The following is a 20,371-nucleotide window of genomic DNA, read 5'->3' as shown; positions in this document are numbered from 1 at the left end:
AGAGCAGGAGCGTTCAGACCTTTTTGGATGGGGGCCGGATAAGATAATGTGAAAACATCTGGGGGCCAATTGCTTCTTGCATCATGTGGGTTATTGAAAAAAACAAACAAACAAATAAATGAAGAAACTTGCTGGCAAGAATCTGGCGATTCAACACATACCACGGCACAAGTTATGATTCAACATATTGTGAAATATTGCAATACTGTAAGCAAGGCAAAATATTGTGTTATGATTTAAATCTAATTTTAAGGAAAACTGTCAGATAGACCACTCCACCATATGCATAAAATTTGAGTATAAAAACGTTCCTTTGTTAATGTAGTCAGAACACAAGGATCTATATTTATCACAACCCCTGTAATAGATTAGGAAAACGTTATTAGGTTGAAATAGTAGAGTCATATGACTGGAGACAGATTACAGCACTGCTTTCTAGCAGTCAGGGCGTTAAACCGAACATGTACACTATTGATTAAAAATCCATACTGTGATGATTCTCAAAAACACTATCACAAAACATAAAATTGTGATACCCAACTTTTCTGTGGCCATGTCCGCTAGCTAGCAGGAAATGTCTGCTGTTAAGTTACCATTTCTTTGCTTGTTTTTTTGTCTGTGTCTGAAAATACACATAGTCCCGCCTGTGTAGTTCTGAGCTTGTGTACGAATTGCTTGATAGTCCTGCCATCGTGAGGTGAACTAGAAAAATGCAAACTGATCTGGCTTCGTTAACCAGTAATGTGTGGGTCCACATATATTTTGAACAACGAGCTGAGAGCTGTGTAAAAACAGTTAGAGGGCCTCGACTGCCCCCCCCCCGGCCGAACTTTGGACATGCCTGACGGAGAACTTGAAACTCAAACAGGCTTCCTCAGTATTGTGAAGATGAGTATTTGGGTTTAGTCGTTAATTTTGGTGGTTCATATTGTGAATGAAAGTTCCAATATTGAAACTTTGCATACTACATATTGTAATGTAGTATAACACACACATTTCCACATTTGTTACACACTTTACATACTTAGCATATTATACATATTTTATATTCTTAGTATTTTGCATACTAGTGTTAAACATTTTTCTTTTTATATTTCACAGACTTCTTATTTTCATACTGCTTATTACTACTTTCTCATAATTCTGCTATAAATCAGAGCAACTGTAACAAATCACAATTTCCCCACGGAGATCGATAAAATATATCTGATTCTGATACTATCTTTGAAAGGCATTCATATAAAACAGTGACATGAAACCAGAACTCTTAATGGTTAATGTAGTAACAACAACAACAACAACAACAACAACAACAACCACAAACTGATGCTTATAATACTTACTGATAGTGTTTAATGGCAAGAATATTATTCCTCACCTCTGTGCATATATTTCTAAATATTTAAGAACTGCGTGATCTTAGAAGTTGCAAATATTTATTGTAAAATGTAGAAAGGTACTGAATCATATTCAAAAAAACCCAGATATCAGAATACAAAGAATTCAGAATAAAAAACTTTGTCATAACTTGTACAGTGTATGTCAATAAAGTTTGTTGCTACTGCATCTAAATCTTGTTATAAAGCTCACCATTATTTACTTGCTCTTACAACAATACATGTTTGAGAAACAGCAAAATACTAACAAAATACTATACTATATACTATAAGGTGCAAGAGCGAAAGCTATGTTTTAAAAGACCAGCAAAAATAGATTCCCTCCTCTTGACTTTTTCTGACCAGTGTAAACTTGGTGTACATACATTCAACACTGAAGACAGTATCCGCCTGAGCCGGTTATTTTGTAATCAGTTATCCTGCTCATCTAATTTGTTGCTCCTCCTCCTGACGTCCCAACAGGGCTCAGCATCAGCTCCAACAGACAGCTGAGACATAGTTGGACCGACTTTGCTGCTGTCCTCACCTCCCCCGTTGGTATGCAGAATATGTGGGATCTGGTCGCTGGGGCGTTTCCAAGATGTTCTAGTGGCAATCCAAAGGATAAGAGCTCCAAAAACCACAAGGAGGAGTCCCAGGACATTCACGAAAATGGCCTCTGGGGGAGAGTCCTTGTACTTTGGGTTGCTCCTTAATGAAGAATAACAAAAACATTAAGGTATGCTCACTCTTCAGCAGCACATTAACATTGCTCATCTGGTTTGTAGACTTTTTGCAAACTATTAAGAGCTTTTGTTTTTTTTTTTAAATACTTACAGTCCAAAAATGAGTTTCTCAGTGATGCCCATGAGTGCCACAGCTATCACGCTGGTAAAGATTAAAAGACCACTGTAGACGTGGACAGGCATAAATGCTGCTCTCCAGGATGCAGGTGTAATTGGTATCAAGTACATGCCAACTCCAAGAACAAGCTGCTCGTTGAAGGAGAAAAAGACATCCACTTCATCAGATACTGTACTAAATGAGACTGTTATTCACTATGACTTGGCATTTTTAGAAAACACCAGAAGTTGTTTTTCATTGCGTAAGACATACTCCCTGCTCTATATGTATTGTTTTTAACCAGACCATAGTTCCATGAAAGATTAGTAAATATCATAAAGGTATTAATCATGCAACAACAACGGTCATTTAGGTGCAAAGTGTCAAACTTGTTATTTCTAATAGCAATATTAGTATTAGAACAATATTAGTACTGCAAAACCAAAAACAGTGGCCTTTGTTTACTATCCATTGCTTTACATTGTTTAAAAAGAATAGAGTTTATTTACCTGTAGACAGTACAGTATGACTGCTATCAGGCCCAGCCAGCTGTGCAAACTGTACATGTTGGGGATTTTGGCAGCATTGTGGAAGTCAAAAACTGCCACCAGAGATATGACTACAAGAGTGAAGGCTAGTAAATTCAAGCCTGCGTGGATGAACTTCATGATCAGTTTGCTGCACTTCCAGGTCCATGGGAGCCTGTAGACAATGATGGCTACAAGACAAGGTAACTGAGAGTCATTCAAACAATTCATACTGGAACTATGATGCATTTTTTTTTGTGAATATTAAAAATGGTTTTCATATAGGCAAAAATGCACACATGCTTAATAAAGGGGAACACCAACTAAATGAAGAATTCCAACATATTATTTCTATGGCCTAAATTCAATCCATAATTGAGAGCACAAGTTATTCTCTGTCAAAGCCAGAAACCAGAGTAGAAAGTCTCAAACTTGCAATGTCATGAGGTAAAACGTCTGGAGCAGCTCCTTAGACAATAGCCACTTATACACTGCCTGATGTAGAAGTGAATATCGCACCGTTACGCTGCCTCACCATTCTCTGTATAAGGTACAATCATGGAAAAGGGGAACAGAGTAGTCCTCCCTTTCAGCTGCCATGGAGGTAGTAAAAAGGCTGAAATAGTGTCTGTAAAAACAGGGCAGCCGGCAGGACAGGTGTGTGTGAATAACATATATGAATTCTGAAAATGGGTGCAATTCCCCTTTAAAGTTGAATAAATGACAGGTGTAGGATTAGTGATGGCAACAACTTAAAAGAAACTCTACTTCAGTCATTTTATCAATTTTTGGCAAAGACTACACGCCACGTGTTCATTTATTCATTCATTCCTGACAACAATTTGCAATATGTTGATAAGCCTTATTATAACTCAGAAATTATTCACTTTACATCGTATGTCCGTATTTGTGAGCTGAAGTCAGCTGAAAGTCAGCACTTCTAAATGCCCAAATTTTCACTGGAGGTTTGGTTGTTGGAATCTTTTATAATTGCGCACTTATCAGAAGTCACCTCCCCCCTGAGATCCTTGAAAAAAAGAGCCTTGTGTAACTTGGCCTTTAGCTGTAGTTTCTTTCAGTTGTTTACATATATTTTCAAAAAAAACACCCACATCCTGTTTATCCTCTTAAAAAGATAGACTCCTCTCACCTGTTCCCTGCAAGATAATAAACCCGATGACAATTAAGACCGGATGCCAGTTGAATTCAGCCAGTCCTCCATCCCAGGCTAAACCTTCTTTATAATGGAGAACCCATCTTAGCACGAATATTATGGCGACAACACCGACGGCGGCGGCGGCGGCACACAGAGCGACCAGGACCTGGATCGACTTCTCCATCGCAGTCAGTCGGTCTGTTGAGAAGCAGCAGCAGCAGCAGCACGGAGAGACTTGACCGGAACAGCTGTTTTCACAACTACAACAACTTCAAGTGGCGAGGAGGGACCTCGGTCACATGATCCACGGCGGCGCATATGTTTGGAGGAAACACGTTTTGTAACATGTGGTTACAGAAGATTTTGGGACCTGATAAATACAATGAAAAGTCGTTATTTTGCGTTGTATGTTGTCTGACAAACATATTTCCTGATGATTATTGTCAGGTGTTGGCTGCATGTTCTTACGACAGTGCTCATGACTGACGCACTGAGTGGAGTAATACTTAGAAGTTATGTTTTTACAACTATGCACTGTCAGTTTTCTTTCGTTACTGGATAACTTAAGCTTCTTTAATTAGTGTTTTTGCCCATCATTACTGTATTTTTTTTAACTTTCTGCTTGTTGTTTTTTTATTTATTTTGCTGTGATAACAACTCAGCACACTTGGAAAAGAGGGCTCCTGTTCTCAGGTGTTGCAGTGGGGAGAAAAATGGGAAAAATGTTTACCAAGGGCCCTACATTTGGGTCCATCTGTAGCTTAATATAAAACTCGTAACTTAGATTGAATAGTCAGTTCGTGCCACCTTATTTATGGGCTACACTAACATTAAAACAGTGGGTTGTGAAAGCCAAAAATGCACAATTCTGATCACGCATATGATACATGGCAGCAACTTTGAATATCTTAATATTTGAATGGACATGATTTAGAGAGAAGAGATTATTCCTGCACACTGACCTTTTAGTTGCAACAAACATTATTTTAGAAATTCAAAGCACTCTACTTTACTAATGAAGGACTAAGGATTGAAACGTCTTATTTCTATGATTAAGTTTATTGCAAGGAAAAGGACCTTGTGCGGGAATTCTCTCTTCTCTTTCATTTGGACATTTTCTCAAACACAACAGTCTACAAGAAATTCAAGGTGTGCATGAGCCTTCACAGTCCAGATGGGCATAATGGAAACACAGAAGGAGGCAGAAATCCAGAGTAACTTTGAAAATACAATTTTAATTTAAGTGAAAAAGTCTTAGAAAAATGTGACTTAAATGTGAATTAAATCACCAAAAATGTTTATTAAATGTAATTAACACAAAAGTAATAATTAAAAAGTAATCCAGATCTGAAAAACATCATTCTGAGTGTTGCAGAAAACTTGTACAATACAATTTGTAAACAAATATTCACAAAATCTTAAAAAGGAAACACTACTTATTTTCTGTCAGCCTGGAGTTTGTAAACATGGCAGCAGAAATTAGTGTTTTTCTGTTCAATATGAACAATTGTGTCTTTGTCGAAGAACAGCTCATGTCGGTAAGTCTGAGACAAAACATAAGAAAACAAATGAATCAAAGATGCAAACACACACTTCATCTTAACGTCATGTTATCTCAGGTCACCCACCTCGTCCCAAGGTTCAACCAGATCAACTGTCCGCAGTAACTGCCCGCTCTGGTTGTCATGCAGTCGGATTTGGGCTCTGCCTTCTCCCTCCTCACCATTAGTTACCACCACTGCCAGAAGGTCCAGCTCATCCTCATATTCCACCATACGGAAAGTCTGTAAAATCCAAAGGTCCATTTTTCTCAATATGTACATAAGCCTCCTATCCTGCTACTTACGGTCTCTTTAAACAACAGGCACAGTAAAATTTATGGAAGAAATCAAACTGTAATCCTAAACTGTCTTAACTGTGAATAACGTATATTTGCAAGCACTCCTTCAGAGGTCTGATGAAGAAAATGCTGATCTTTGAAACCCAACAATGATGTCTGACCCTTTCATTTTGAACCAGTATTATTTGACTATAACTGTGGTAGTCTGCATCTCTGGTGGTGTATCAGTCACTGCTGGTCTGATCTTGATCAAACTCAAAGCGAGGATTACCGTAGAAACTCGTTCTGTGGCCTGAGGACTTGAAAATGATGGAGATGCTATATTTATGTGTTTCCAACTGGAAGGTGATAAAAAACCTAGGTGCTCCGAAAGCTTTTTATAAACTCCAGAATTAGTCGTAGTGTAACCTGCTTATCCTTTATTCTTAAGTGTTTTTGCCTTCTATCAAGTTGTGGTTTTGGCACATCTGATGTTGTGTTGCTGTTATACCTTAGACTTAATTCATAGATTTTGGGGAAATTATTTGTTTGAATAAAGTAGAGGGCTGGCGACTCTATACAAATCCCATATAAAGACTCATACTTGTTAATAGGATCAATTAATTGTTGGTTTTGGTGTTTTAATGAAAATTGATGACAATAACAAAAAAACATAGAATATAAAGACAGTTAGCAGCAAAAAAATATTTGAGACTGGATTTGCTTCCTGGCTTCCAAAAAGAGTGTACAGTATATGTATTTTATGTACACCATATTTAACTATAATATTTAGTTGTACTGTACTGTTCTGTCTTCTTTAGATAAAAACAGCTCTTTTTTTCTTTGCAGAGACACTTGATAAATAATTCAAGCGTTACTACTTTGGTACCTCTTGATCTGGGTCGTCATCCAGCTGATGAAATCTTCTCTTCACTGTGCGGCCCGAAGACGTGACAGTCACCTGTGAGGTAGGCTGCAGTCGAGGGAAAGCAGAAACTTTAACCACACCAACACTAACTGACTAGTGTCATAGTGCACATGTGACACAAACATGAGGCTGAATCATCATCACGTCAGCTTAAGTCTGCACAGATTAAAGATTTAAACTTACATTGTTGTTTCGATGGGTTTTCATAGAGAAATCCTCAACTACCTTTGACTGCAAACCACTGGTCATTTGAAGGATTTTCAGGATACTTCGTGGAAAAAAAGTCCAGTATAAGGTAACAAGGTAACGAGCACAGTTTAGCATACACTGACATTGCAGCTGAGTGATAGGAATTCTTCAAGATTCCTTTATCATAATACATTTACACACGTACATTAACTCTGTTAAGTAAAAGTTGACTGCGGTACTCACTTAATGTTGGCAGGTCCAACATGAATGATTCTTCCTGAATCGTCAGGGTGGAAGAAGATCCCATCACTCTCTAAAGAGCAGCAGTTCATGTTTTGTATTCCATTTACTGCCTAATATCATGAAATGAAAAAGCGTCACGTCTCAAGAAAACTGCAATTGAAAATGAAATGAACACATAACTAACTAACTATCAGCATATATACAATATTGTACAATATATACTGTTACACAGGAGGATTTGCATCCAGGAGGTAATCTACTGACAAGTTTGTTTTGTGATGTGCAACTGGATTTTTGGACTTTAGAGTCTGTGAATCATCAAAAATCTGTTTATGCACTATTGTGGGAAAGGCAAGGCCTATTCAAATGGTACTCCACCCAAACTATTGTTTAACCACTTAACCACTGCAGACATTAATAGCGGTTGTTAAAAGCACTGCTTCTGGTACATTTTAAAATAATACCGCAAATGTATTTCTCCTTTATCTGTAACTGTGGCAGCTTAAAGGTGATTTTAGGTTTCTCAACACAATTTATTTTGCAGCCTTAGTTGCTGAAAATTGTCTCTGGTAAGAACTAACAGTGTCATCAAAAGCACTAAATCTGGAACAATGCAGAAAAACTTGTAATACATGTGCAGAAGGGATCTGCACCAAAGTAGACCACTTCATGGGGTTCGAATAGTGATTACAGGTTTTTGCTATCCTGCTCTGCCCAGCAGCTAGAAACAAAGACTGTCACAAACATCTGTGGCCCTTCTTACCCTGACACTTCGAATAAGCTCTGACCAATTTGGTGGTCTATCACAGACAAAGATTGGGGATATTTATCCATCATAGCCGAGGATATGCTACATTTTGTACTCAGATTCCCCAATTGTTATGAAAACATCAAGAAAACATCAAGTGATGGTGCCCTGTTAAACGGATTCTTTAAACTCACCATTGTGCTGTCCATGAGTGAGCAGATGTGATGAGTGCCCTTGTCTTTTTTATGCGGCGGTGTGTAGATGTAGTGCCACGGGTAGCCTCCAATCTGGACACAGTTATTTGCGCATGATACCTCAAAAAGCACTGGAGGATAATCTGTGAAATAAAACAAACAAAAAACAAACAAAAAAAAAACTATCACGTTTACTTTGTGATGAAAAACATCCCTGCTCACAGTGGCCATGTAGCTCTCCACTAAATCTTTAACACAAAGATGCCATCTGTCTGCCTTCATAAAGGGCTCACCTGTGATCTGAATGTTTACTGGGATACCAAACGGAGCATCCCCCACTGTTTTGCCTTCAAGGAGTGAACTCCGCTTTCCAAGTGTTAACTTCTCGGTCAAGTACTGTAAACAGAAAATATTTATTAGATACGCAGAGCTGTAAGCAGCAAGATGAGCGAGAAGGACAGTAAAACATTTAATACGTGAATATTTAGGGTGATACCAAATAATTCAAAGGTTAATTCATAATGTTGACATTCAAATTCTAAATCAAAATGTTTCTGCACATTTGCAGATGAGGATTAAGCTACACTAATTTGATTTGTAAAATTAGATCCCAGTTGTGGCTGTGTAGGATTGTTTCCACCTCGTGCAATCTTAACATTTCCAATAGCTTTGAGCACTGTGAAGTCCATGACGTCAAAATATGCTGACAGACATTCGAAGCTTCATTCAACTTCCATAAAAGCTTCAAACATGGTAAGAATTTTGTATGTATTAGGCCTGCTCAACAGTGTGCTGGAAACTCTTTCAGGATAAAAATAAAACAAAAAGACATACACTTTGGATGATGCGCTCAAAGCTGTACAGCTTCACTGACTTGTTGCTATAAGACACCACAAGGACACCTTGAGACAAAACAACGTCAGTAACGCCATTTCCAAACACCTGAAAAGATAAGAGTTAAATTTTGTCGATGATGCATTACTCCCGCAGGCACATCTGATGAAAACACCATACAAAACAAATCTGCTTACTTTTTTGCTGATCTCCAAAATGCCCACAATTTGTAAGGGAAAAACATGAAAGATGGCCAGGTGCATGACTGTATCCCGAGTGATACCTGCCTGAGAATTTAAAGAAAAAGAAAAAAAAAAAGTTCATTTCTTTTCCACAACAAAGATCTCTTCCTTGGACGGGCATTAAATAATTGATTAGACAATTGATAAAATCCACAAAAAAAACTGAATTAGAAACCAGTAGAGGGATTGATTGAACAAAGTGCAGAAGTTTCACTAGTTTCAGCTTCTCAAATGTAAGGATTCATTGTTTTTCTATGATTTCCTGATCATGGTAAATTGAATATTTTGGTTTTTTGGACGAAATTAGCATTTCAAATACATTACCTTGAGCTTTCTTTTTTGTTGCAGCCCTTGACTGGTGATACCCAAATTCCAAAACCAATATGATTTTATGTCCATTTTCCTAAACTGATATAATGCAACTATCAAAATGCACAACAAGATTCTATACTTTACCACCCTTAATAATTTGACCCGTCACTCTTTAGCAGGGCACTACAACTAACAAAAGAAACTCACCTGTCGTTCTAAAGACGTTTCTTTGTTTTGAACAGATTTGACGTAAAACATCTCTTGAGAAACATCCCAGCCAAGATATCTACCAAAAAAAACAAAAAAAAACAACAGAATAACGTTAAAATGTTTTTAAATAAACCAAAACTGAGAGAGCTCAGAGCGTTGAAGATACCTGAACTTGTGGTTTGAAGAGAGGTAAACTTTCTGCAGCTCTTCTCCCGTTTCGGCTGAAAGACGATAGAGCCAGTTATTGGCTGTCAAAGCCAAGAGGCTGGGTTTATGATCCGAGGGGGAGGCTAATGTTCTGTCCTGTAAATAAGACACATTAAACAGTCAGAATATGGTTTTTTAAAATCTGGTCATTGAAAATTAAGTAATAAAACAAAGAAAAAGGTGTATTCACTTACCAGCGGGCTTTGACACAGCAAGGCATCTTCAAATTTCTCCAATTTAGACCTCTTTGGCAGTTTGTATAGAGCTTGAGGTGCTGAATGAACACTGAAACCAGAAAATGTAATCACTAATGTCAGAGCTTAAACCATTTATTCTGTTGTCAGCTGTCAGTCTTCCTTACATTTTTAAATGTGAATGCTGTGTACATAAACATGACAACATACAATTTTAATTTGTTTGATGACCTTAATGAACTGGGTAAAAAAATTATCTGGCAAGTTATACATGAAGAGTGACAAGGCCTGCCATGAGGGGATTGTACTTTATTAATCAGAGGAGGGAGGTGGCTAGGGTGTGACTTCTTTTTTTAATTTTAAGTTTGCCACTCCCTGAGGCCACAAATATTTTTACTTGAGTCTCCCTGAGTGACGGGAAAAACACATGACCTTAAATAGCCATACCATTTTAAACAAGATGTGGAAAATAATGTCATTTTGATTATGTTTGCTTTTGTCATGCTCATTGTGTTCAATGAATGTCGGAAATTTGAAGATCAGGTGATGATTTCTGTTAAACCCTGTTAGGGGGTATTTAAAATAAATACAAAATAGCCCACAACCATTTAAAGTTGTATGTCCCTCTCCTTTATGTGTGAAATTATCATACTGTTGCAACCCTATTTTCATGATTTTCATGAGTTGCGAGGTCTCAGATTAAATCCTTGTGAGGAATTATTGCTTTATGTTTGTGAGTAAATAATCCATGTCTCAGTGCTGTCAGTCGCTTCTCAGATTTGGATTTCTTCAGAGATATATTACTTTACTTACATATTATGTGACTTTTGTATGGCATTTTATTATCATTTCTATTGACAAGCTATGATGACATAAACCACATATAAATCAAGACAGAAAACTTGAAAAAAAAATCACACACACTCACACACAGACCCAGACATACACACACATCCAGGAGAAGTTACCGTTAACTACGCAGTCCATCATAACCATGTGTCCAAAGGACACAAGCTTATACCAGAAGCTACTGTGCACACTAACCAGGGGTGGTGTAGACAAAATAAATACATGATCAAAATACAGAAAGGAAAGTCGTGAGCTATATATCCATAAAGGTGGGTTCAGTCCAAGTGTTACAAGAAGGGACCCCATGATTTTTCCCATTTTCAGTTATTGAATCGCAACTTCTCCACGTGGATAACTGAATTATGCCTTTTCAAAACAAACAAGCAAACAAAAAACCATCTGTAACTTATCTGTGTTATTCAGTGCTATATGTGTGTTGAAGTCTGAAAATAACTCATAGAAATTATCTTCACTCACCAGCTGTAGCAGTTCTGGTAATTTTCAAAGTAGATTTTACCATTCTCGTAAGTTATTGTGGATTTTGAGGTCTTGCTCCATGCTTTAATGAAACCCCTGTTGTCCTGCAACATAACAGTAAAGAAGATATAAGTGACTAAAACATTTATTTGAAGTAGTTAGCTAAAAACGAATACCTAATAGCCTATTTTTTTTCCAGTACCTGTAGCATGATACCTCTCAAGACCTTCATGTTGTGTCTGATCAGAGTCCCAGCCTCCCTGATGCCTGTGCTCCTCCGGACCAGCAGCGCGGTGCTGTTACCGGCTCCCTTTCTCCGGTGCGGCGCCATCAGCAGGTGGCTCTTGTTCCTACAGCGGGACTGTGTGGTAGCATGTCAGGAGACAACAACCAGAGCTGACCTCGAGAGCTCAGTCAGAGTCAGGTAAGGGCTGCGTGGTTTTACAGTCCGAGGTAGCGATAACGTTGGAGCCCCTCACTCAGCTCCATGGTATCAAGAAGACCACTGAACCTCCTCACTGGATTTAACGTTAGCCGGTTTTTAGTTGACAGCTAACGCTAACAAAAGTTAGCACCGGTGAACTAAATCATCGATATCTCGTTTAGCTCCTTCGTTCAAACGCCGTTTGTTCGTTTAATATGACCTTATGTTAGCTGAACGTGATAGTCGTACAGAAGCAAAACGCTGAAGGGATACCAGCGGTAAAAAAGCATGGATGTATTATAGGGAAGTCAAGTTACCATGCTAGCTGTCCGTGTGCTGCTCCATGTTTGTAGTTTTCACAAGATTCTTCTTCTACTAAAGGAATTATGGCACGCGGCTTCCATTTTTAAACATTAGCGCCCTCCCGACAGTTGGCATGTTGACCAGGAAGCATAACAAATAGTTTTATTTAGCCTTAAGGTCGGGAAAAATAATCTTACTTTACATTGTTTGACTGTATTGGTTAGCTCCCATTAATTATTTTTTCTTGTAAAAAAAGTAGTTTACTTACTCATGTATGGAGCTTGCATAAGAAACTAAAAATAAGTCAGAAGATATAGTCCTTGATAATAATAATAATTATTATATGTATTATTATTATTATTATTATTATTATTATTATTATTATTATTATTTATATAGCACCATTTAAAACAGAATGTAACTAACAAAGCAAAGCAAAAATGGGATATACAGACAGCGATACAACAACAGAAAGACAAACAGCCCTTTTGGACACAAGTGAGAAGAAACTAGGGTAGAGTTAGAATAAAATTAAAAGTAGAGGACAAATAATAAGAAATAAAGGACGCATAATGTCAATATAAAATAATACAATGAACAGACCAAAACCAACAACAACAGAAAATATAAAAGCAACAAATCCACAAAAAAGGAAATAAAAGAGGTAAAACATAAATTAAAAAGGTAGAAGATTTAAAAATGAAAAAAATTCTAAAAATCAACAATATGCTCCCTGGTATTAATGACATTTAACAGTAGGTTGTTCTCTGTGTGACTTCCTCCCCGTAGTAACTGTCATCGTTGTTTGTAATACGGCCGATGATTGTGGTGTCGTCCGTACACTTCACAATAGATTTCTCCTGATGCAATTGATAGCAGCAATTAGTTTTCAAATTTAATTTTTTTTTCTGGTAGGGACAGACATTACAGCCTTGTGTAGAACAATCATTTGTTTGCAATAAATAGCTTCACCTCTCATGTTGTAACTCTTGTGCATTTTTACAGAGTAAATGCATAGACTGCGAAGCTTCTCTGCAGCCAAACTGGCTAAAGTTTTCAGCAGATGGTCCTCAAGAAGACTAAAGAGCACAGGAGGAAGACCTTCAGCTCCACTGGGTTCAAGGATTCTGACCAATCCTGATGACATGTTTAAGCACAACATGTGGTCAGTGATGTTCTGGAGTAAACCTTTAATTTGTCACCCTTTTTCATATGCCTTTTATATAGATTACATTGTAGGTGTGCCTGCTGTTCACAACGCTGAGCTGAAATTTAGGGTTATATTTAAGACAGTTTTGATCAACTTCAAAACACAACAATGGATCTATGTGTTAGAATATTTTATATTTTCTCTAATCCGATAAAGTTTGTGAGTGACTTTAGTTGAACAGATGTACCAACAATTGCTTTTGCAATTTTTTATTTTTTAGGGATCACGTGCAATGGACAGAAGAGGACAAAGAAAACGCACGGCAGAGGGCAGAAGAAAATTCCTCTATACAAATTCCTTTAGAAGAACAAGGCAAGAACATTTGTCTTGCAAAAATATTTTTTCAAGTTAGATTTGTTTTACTAGGCAAGTAAAAATTCTTCCTGATAAATCTCTTCAACACAGGTAAATTTGACACAGAAGCTTGCCAATACTGGGACAAGTTTTACGAGATGCACCAGGATAAGTTCTTTAAAGATCGAAAGTGGTTGTTTTTAGAGTTCCCAGAACTGCTTCCTTCAGGTGCACAAAGTCAAGCCACAAACAGGTGTCTACAGGTGTCATACCCACAACCTGCCGGATCCAGCACAGACACAGAGAACACACAGCAGCAACACGAAGACCCCACACACCATCACAGGAATACAGACACCCCCAGTCAGCAGGAGTCCTGTCAAGGAGCAGCAGGGAAAAATGAAGCTGCTGCACAGAGTACTGCTTTCCCCGGCCAGCATGCATCTTTCAGGATCTTGGAGGTTTTCAAAACTCACATTTATTGATTTTTATTTGGATTGTTCTAATATAGACTGTTGCATGTGGACCATTACACAATCATGATATTATTAGGCTATAAGTTGCTATGCTTAAAGCATTAAAAGTCCAGTGTGAAGGATTTAGGGGCATCTATTTGCAAAAAATGAATAGAATATCCATTACTGTGTTTACATTAGCTTGTAATCACAGGAAAATAAGACTCATTGTTTATTACTTACAATTAATTTGTACTGGCATGTTTCATTCAACAAACATCAACACATTTTTTTTTGTCTTTACAGGTTGGGTGCGGCGTGGGTAACAGTGTATTTCCCATTGTTGAATCCATAAAGTGAGTAATATTTGAGATCATTTCATATTTTCCACTTAAGTATTTCAGTGTCATTAATGTGGATCATGTCAGTTTTCAGTGGATTATATGTTTACAGAAGCAGAACATTTAAAATTCACAAAATAATGGCCAGTAAAATACTGTCTCATTAATCATTTATTTTTTTATAATACTTATATGAGAATATCCAGCTATATATCCTCAATTAACACACAATTGTGGCTCATCATAAATGATATGTTATAGCATATTATTACTGTTATATGTACAGGAGCAGGATTTAAACAATTGCATATTGCTTGTGCAGTTTTGATGGGTCAGTTAAAAAAATTGAAATACTGAATTTGAAATGCAAGCTGCAACAAATGTAAAAAACTTGTCAAAGCTGATGGGGTTTAATGGGCATGTCATTACAAAGTACAAAAAATGGGACATTTTTTCAGCAGACACCTTGACTCATCATGGCAGGAAAGGCACAGGCAATACTGATAACATTAACAATGGCACTGTTCTAATCAAGTGTCCCATTAAGCCATGACAGTGTGAAAGTGAGCCAGCATGCACAATAGCAGGACCCTGACCCTTTTTGCACATTGTCTTTTTCTGCTGTGACATGTCAAAATGTCCTCTACGAAAAAGGCCCTTTTGCGCTTCTGTAGACTTCTTTAGATTCCTGGAAGGTGGCTCTGAAATTGCGTAATTTATTTGGATAGCTGATGAGATATCAGCACTAAAATCAGAGTCTGGGTAAAGACGGTTGTGTGGAAGGAAAAGAGGAGGTATTCGATCCACCAGCAGCGGTGGTGAGAAGTTGTATTCAGTGGGAGTTTCTATGCAACGTTTTAATATTTTCCCTATATCTAACTAACTGTAAAGCAAGGAGTGTTTTATGGTCTGCGTGTCTTTTGCATATCTTGAGAAACACTCATCCGATCTGGAACGTACTTGGTGGGTGTATTGTTCAGTACCCAAAGATGTGGGATGTAAAATTTGGTACAATTTGGAGCATTCAAAATACTCCCATTAATTAATCCATGCACTACTTTATAACCACGATGGTGACTGAGTCGAGCATGCACAAAAATAACATTCCCACAGGCAAAATACCTCCACTAAATGAATCAATGCACTAATTTATAACCGCAGTTGCTTTTTTAAAGCAAGCGACTTATATGCCTTTTTGGAGATCAATACCTGTCATTAGTGTATTTCACTGGTGTTTCTGACCCTGAGTAGTTGCAACTTGACTGTTTTTTTTTCAGTAAAGAATTTAAGGATTTAGTAGTTTGGTTCATAATGTCCTGATTTGATGAACTTCAAAGCTAATTTTAGAATGGTGGTGTTTTTAGCTTGATCGCTCATAATAAATCAAATTGGCTTCTGAGTTTAGTGCTTAATTAAAAAATGTAAAGCCTAGAAAACAAATGGAACCATTTGCAAAACAGTAAAGATGAATGTTAATCCCTCTAGTAGCCATTTAATCGGAGTGAATCCATCGTTAGGGGCCTTAGGAGGCCTTTTGTGTCTGTTATGGGCAATGCAAAGTTAGAATAGCAACTTAATTCAATATTTTTCATATTGAAACATCATAATAAATCTATAGCTGTTTGGGGACTTGGTGTATTGCTCAAAACCCAAAGACGTGCAGTATTGAGTGTGAAATTTTTTATACAAGTGGTTCTCAAGAAAGTTTCAAGCAGCAGTACTACAAGCCGAGCAATCTGCCAAATCTGAATAGGTATGTTCTGAATGGATGCTGCACCAGTTAGCATAAAGAAAGGACTCTAATTTAACATTGCCAGCGAGGCCTGTTAACACCTTCCACTTCCTGTTTCTGCAATATCCTGTCCATTTGTTTTCCCAGAAAGGCAGAGAATGCATTCGCACAATTTTTGGCAATGGGCAACAAATAGAGGCTAAAAAGCAAAACTTGTCAGTAGAAAGGTGTGTAGGAGAAGACCATGGGCAAACTATGATCGAACAAAGAACTCCTGCCCACTATCTTCTATGCCTGCAATAATTAAAAATTTATTGGGAACAACATTTCAGAACAGAGACCTTCATCAGGTTATTTATCCGTCTCTGTACAGCAACGTTGTTCCCAATAAATTTCTTATCATTGCAAGTGTATGCGTACAACACAGTGTGAGGGAGTTATTTGTTTGGCAATAAATTAAATGTAAAAGCTTGGCTTGGGTGCATAATCATTATGAGAGCCTTGTGAAGGGAAAGCTGCAGCTGTACTTTATTTGTAATATGTCAAAGGTTGTTAAATTGGCTGTTCTGCTTCACAGAGGAACAGATGCATTTTTATACTGCTGTGACTTCTCCACATGTGCCATTCAACTGGTCAAGGTAAGCACGTCTAATATTTCTTGGTATAAACATAAACAGTATAAACTTTGAGGTTAGTACATTTCTTCAACTCAATACTAATATCACATATTTAAAAAAACCCAACAAAAGCTATTTAAGGTGAAACTACCAGTGCAGTAGTACTTCCTGTGGTCATGCGGACTGAATGTTCAGGGTTTTTGCAGTCAAAAACGATTAAGTCCACCATGTCATAAAACATTTAGACAGATTACATTAACTTGTAATGAAGTAATTTATTAATTTCATTTATTATAATGCTAAAAGTTCTGCAGATTAACTCAAAGCTCTGCCTAGTAGCTACAGCTAAATCAACCAGTTGACCCTATTATGTGAAGAAACAGCAAAGAGAATCTGGTAGTTTGTTGAAGGCATTTTGCACAGGGCTTTAATTTCTTCATCTGTTTTAATATGTTTCTATCCTGAAACAAGGGGATACATTTATTGTCATATTCTGTAACTTGCCTTGATAAAGACATCTTTTTTTATCCAGTAACTAACTTGGTTGATTTTTCTTGTAATATTTAATGAGGAAAAAAAGGTTTGCAACATGATTTACTGCATGATTGAGATTAAATGATTTTTCCAAGTCAGCTTTAAATGTCTGTTGCTCTATTATGCAATAGAGTTTGTTGGAAGTTATATCTTCGCCTGTATTTTCCACCAGCAGGCTTTGCATACTAAATTTAATTTCTTGTTGACTGCAGTGTATTTTTTATACATAAATGAAATGCTATTTTAGTCAAATTTTTTGGCATTTAGTAACGTAATGTAAGTTCTCAATGGTTCTCTCCTGCAGCTTGATTGGATGCTGTTAAATTAGTTCAAACAAAGTTGATCTTGGGAATTAAGGGTCGACTTGCTGGGAATGATCAATCTGAATGATTAGTAAGTGTTAATGTTAGATGATTCAGGAAAATAATCGATTTGTGGTGCACTTTTAAAATCGCATACTTTTTAATCTTTGGGCTTTGGGAAAGGTATCAAGAATGATCTAATCGAAATGCTCAATACCAAGTAAAGTCATGAGTCATTGGTGTTAAAGTCCAAGTCAAGTTGCAAATCTCTTTGACTTGAGTCTGATTAGAGTCCAAGTCATGTGACTCAAGGCCACACCTCTGCAGTATATTTATTGGATTATTTATATCAGATTTCATTGCCATACAGTACAGCTACATTTTATCCCAATCTAAAAAAGTGAGAAGTGATGGCAAGCAAGGAAGGGGAAATCAGTCATTTCAATGCGTGTGAAATTTGGAAATAGTATTAAATGTTTTTGATACTTTAGTTTCTATACAAACACTCAAAGTAGCTGCAAGTTTCTTTGTGTGACTATGAAACAATTTGGGATCTAGCCTACTTTATTTCCATCATACAGGAGCATCCAGACTACGATGGCTCTGTGTGTCATGCCTTTGTCCATGACATTTGTGAGGAGATGGCCTCCTTTCCCTTCCCTCCTCAGAGCCTGGATGTTATTCTGGCAGTCTTCGTGCTCTCCTCCATTCATCCGGAGCGGTAGGTGGAGACTAACAGACAAAGGAGAGCCTGATACCATTTCTCACCTGCCAGACTCCTCTGTAGACCCCTCCACAACTCCCTCAACACCCCCAACCCACCTACACTCTCCCCATGCTTCGTCTGATTATCATTACAAACTACAATATAAATCTAACTATATTATGTCACTGAATACAACATAATAACTTGACAGTGGTTTTGCTGGACATTTAGGAAATGGCAGCATTTCTATTTTTATTTTTAGGCTATTACCAAATGCACTTACATTTGTACAACAGCACGGAACATGTAAAATATGGCAACTTAGCTTGTAATTTTTTACCCATTTGGCTGTTTGTTAATAAATACATTCCCATATAGCCACTATTTTGTCTATTAGCTGCAATCCTGTCATACAACATTATTCTTCCATTGACTGATATTTTATTTACAGAGTGCAAGGAGTGGTGAACAGACTATCTTCATACTTGAAACAGGGAGGAATATTTCTCTTCCGTGATTATGGGAGATACGACTTTTCGCAACTCAGGTTTAAGAAGGGTGAGCATTGAAATAGTACCACACACCTGAATACAGCCAATTTTATCTGCTTTACCTAATTTATTGTATGTTCTCATTCTAGATGTGAATTATTTTTTTTAACAATTTAATAAAATTTAATCTATTTTTTTATGTCTCATAATCAGGAAGGTGCTTATCTGAGAATTTCTACACTCGTGGGGATGGAACCTGTGTGTACTTCTTTACCAAAGGTATTTCTTAGTTTATTCTGGGGAAAAATAATGACCTTAGTATTTCAAAAACCCTGGCAGCAGCCCCGGTTACTGACTGTGTTGTTATATATATTTTTACAGATGAGGTTCATGGTTTATTTTCCAATGCTGGACTGGAAGAAATTCAAAATCTTGAGGACAGACGACTTCAAGTAAACAGAGGAAAGAAAGTTGCAATGCACCGGGTCTGGATGCAGAGCAAGTACAGGAAATCATATCCACCTTCACCGTATTAAAACGACACCATGCATAGCCTAAATTGGAGCTCTGTGCCTTCTTATATATATTTAGAATTTTTATACAACGCCACCTGTTCATTCAATAACTTTTTATTTATGCCAACAGAGTGTGTGTACAACAACAAACCTGTATGCAATAAACTTCTAAAACATGTTGTCAAACAAAGCTGTTGTCTTATTTTATGTAGTATAGATCACTATATTAATATCCATGAGGCGAGTATAAGGACTACATTGGGGGAGCTTTGTTAGGTTCACAGGGGAAATACAGTGAACATGCATTGGGCTTTACATATAGAAAACTCTGATAATGATTGGAATAAAAATAATGGTACCTTGTTATCTTTAAGTTAAACTACATATTACAAAAGGGAATAATGATGTGACAGTTTTTTCTTGATAGAAATACTCATGACAAGTAAAAACTGAGATGTCAGACTACTGACTTGGTCAAAATTATGAGATAGTATGTCAAAGAGTCAAATGCTGACGTACTAAATTATTAAACGGTTCAAAATTATGGCATATATTCTTGATTTAGCATCTCATATTTTTGAATTCTTTTCCTCCCAAATGGGCTCCCATAACCTTTTTATATAGTCCAACAGTTATATAATTTCTTTAGAAGGACTGTTTGTTACCTATGAGGGGGGAGGGGTGGTGCAAAGGGTTGATGCTTGTAAAATAGAGGGACTTGTGTTTTCATTCTGGCTCAGGGGAGGGGCATACAACTTAAAATGGTTGTCTTTTGTATTTTTATAGAAAACGCATTTGGAAGGCATTTGTTCTGAGAAACACCAAAATCACACAATTTACCTTAGTCAGAAAAAGAAATTATGCATTCTTCAAAAATCCCTAAAAGTACACAATTTGCCACAGTCAGAAACTATGAAAAAACATTGGATGTTCAAATTTCTGACAATCCTTGGACACATCATGAGCTATGAACGCTTCCGTCAGAAAAAAATAAACATTCAAATCTGAGCTTTAAATCGCGATACTTTGTCAAAATCACTTTATTCTACATCTTATTAAAACTTTTGATCAGATTTGCTAATATATTAGTCAAAATGAC

At 37.1% G+C, this 20,371-nt stretch overlaps 3 protein-coding genes across 5 annotated transcripts; 1 reads left to right on the top strand and 2 right to left on the bottom strand.

The window, feature by feature from the left end:
- Positions 1–1,419: 1,419 nt before the first annotated feature.
- cybrd1 (cytochrome b reductase 1) lies at positions 1,420–4,197 on the bottom strand. The gene is made up of 4 exons (XM_042494915.2): positions 3,897–4,197; positions 2,729–2,937; positions 2,214–2,368; positions 1,420–2,087 (listed from the first exon to the last, which is right to left on the bottom strand). The coding sequence occupies exons 1-4, from the start codon at positions 4,084–4,086 to the stop codon at positions 1,808–1,810; spliced, it is 834 nt and encodes a 277-aa protein (XP_042350849.1). The 5' UTR covers positions 4,087–4,197; the 3' UTR covers positions 1,420–1,807.
- Positions 4,198–5,117: 920 nt separating this feature from the next.
- On the bottom strand, positions 5,118–12,184 carry dcaf17 (ddb1 and cul4 associated factor 17). 3 transcript variants are annotated; one of them, XM_042495180.2, is made up of 15 exons: positions 12,090–12,184; positions 11,551–11,709; positions 11,349–11,452; positions 10,023–10,113; positions 9,788–9,924; positions 9,619–9,697; positions 9,055–9,144; positions 8,858–8,965; positions 8,317–8,419; positions 8,024–8,166; positions 7,082–7,191; positions 6,833–6,917; positions 6,611–6,694; positions 5,531–5,686; positions 5,118–5,446 (listed from the first exon to the last, which is right to left on the bottom strand). In XM_042495180.2, exons 1-15 carry the CDS (start codon positions 12,090–12,092, stop codon positions 5,339–5,341), a joined length of 1,560 nt encoding a protein of 519 aa, XP_042351114.2. In that variant the 5' UTR covers positions 12,093–12,184; the 3' UTR covers positions 5,118–5,338. The 3 variants fall into 3 exon arrangements, with proteins under 3 accessions (XP_042351114.2, XP_042351115.2, XP_042351116.2); XM_042495181.2 differs by having other exon boundaries at positions 11,551–11,698; positions 12,090–12,136; XM_042495182.2 differs by lacking the exon at positions 8,858–8,965.
- mettl8 (methyltransferase 8, methylcytidine) lies at positions 11,633–19,462 on the top strand. Its single transcript, XM_042495183.2, has 10 exons — positions 11,633–11,772; positions 13,081–13,240; positions 13,506–13,597; positions 13,691–14,040; positions 14,341–14,390; positions 16,685–16,745; positions 18,142–18,281; positions 18,718–18,824; positions 18,971–19,036; positions 19,139–19,462. The coding sequence occupies exons 2-10, from the start codon at positions 13,086–13,088 to the stop codon at positions 19,291–19,293; spliced, it is 1,176 nt and encodes a 391-aa protein (XP_042351117.2). The 5' UTR covers positions 11,633–11,772; positions 13,081–13,085; the 3' UTR covers positions 19,294–19,462.
- Positions 19,463–20,371: the final 909 nt, after the last annotated feature.

Source organism: Plectropomus leopardus, chromosome 10, assembly GCF_026936395.1.
Source record: "Plectropomus leopardus strain MGB_pleo_1.0 chromosome 10, ASM2693639v1, whole genome shotgun sequence".
NCBI lineage: Eukaryota > Metazoa > Chordata > Actinopteri > Perciformes > Serranidae > Plectropomus > Plectropomus leopardus.
The sequence above is the reverse complement of the archived record's forward strand: the minus strand, read 5'-3'. Positions and strand labels throughout refer to the sequence as shown.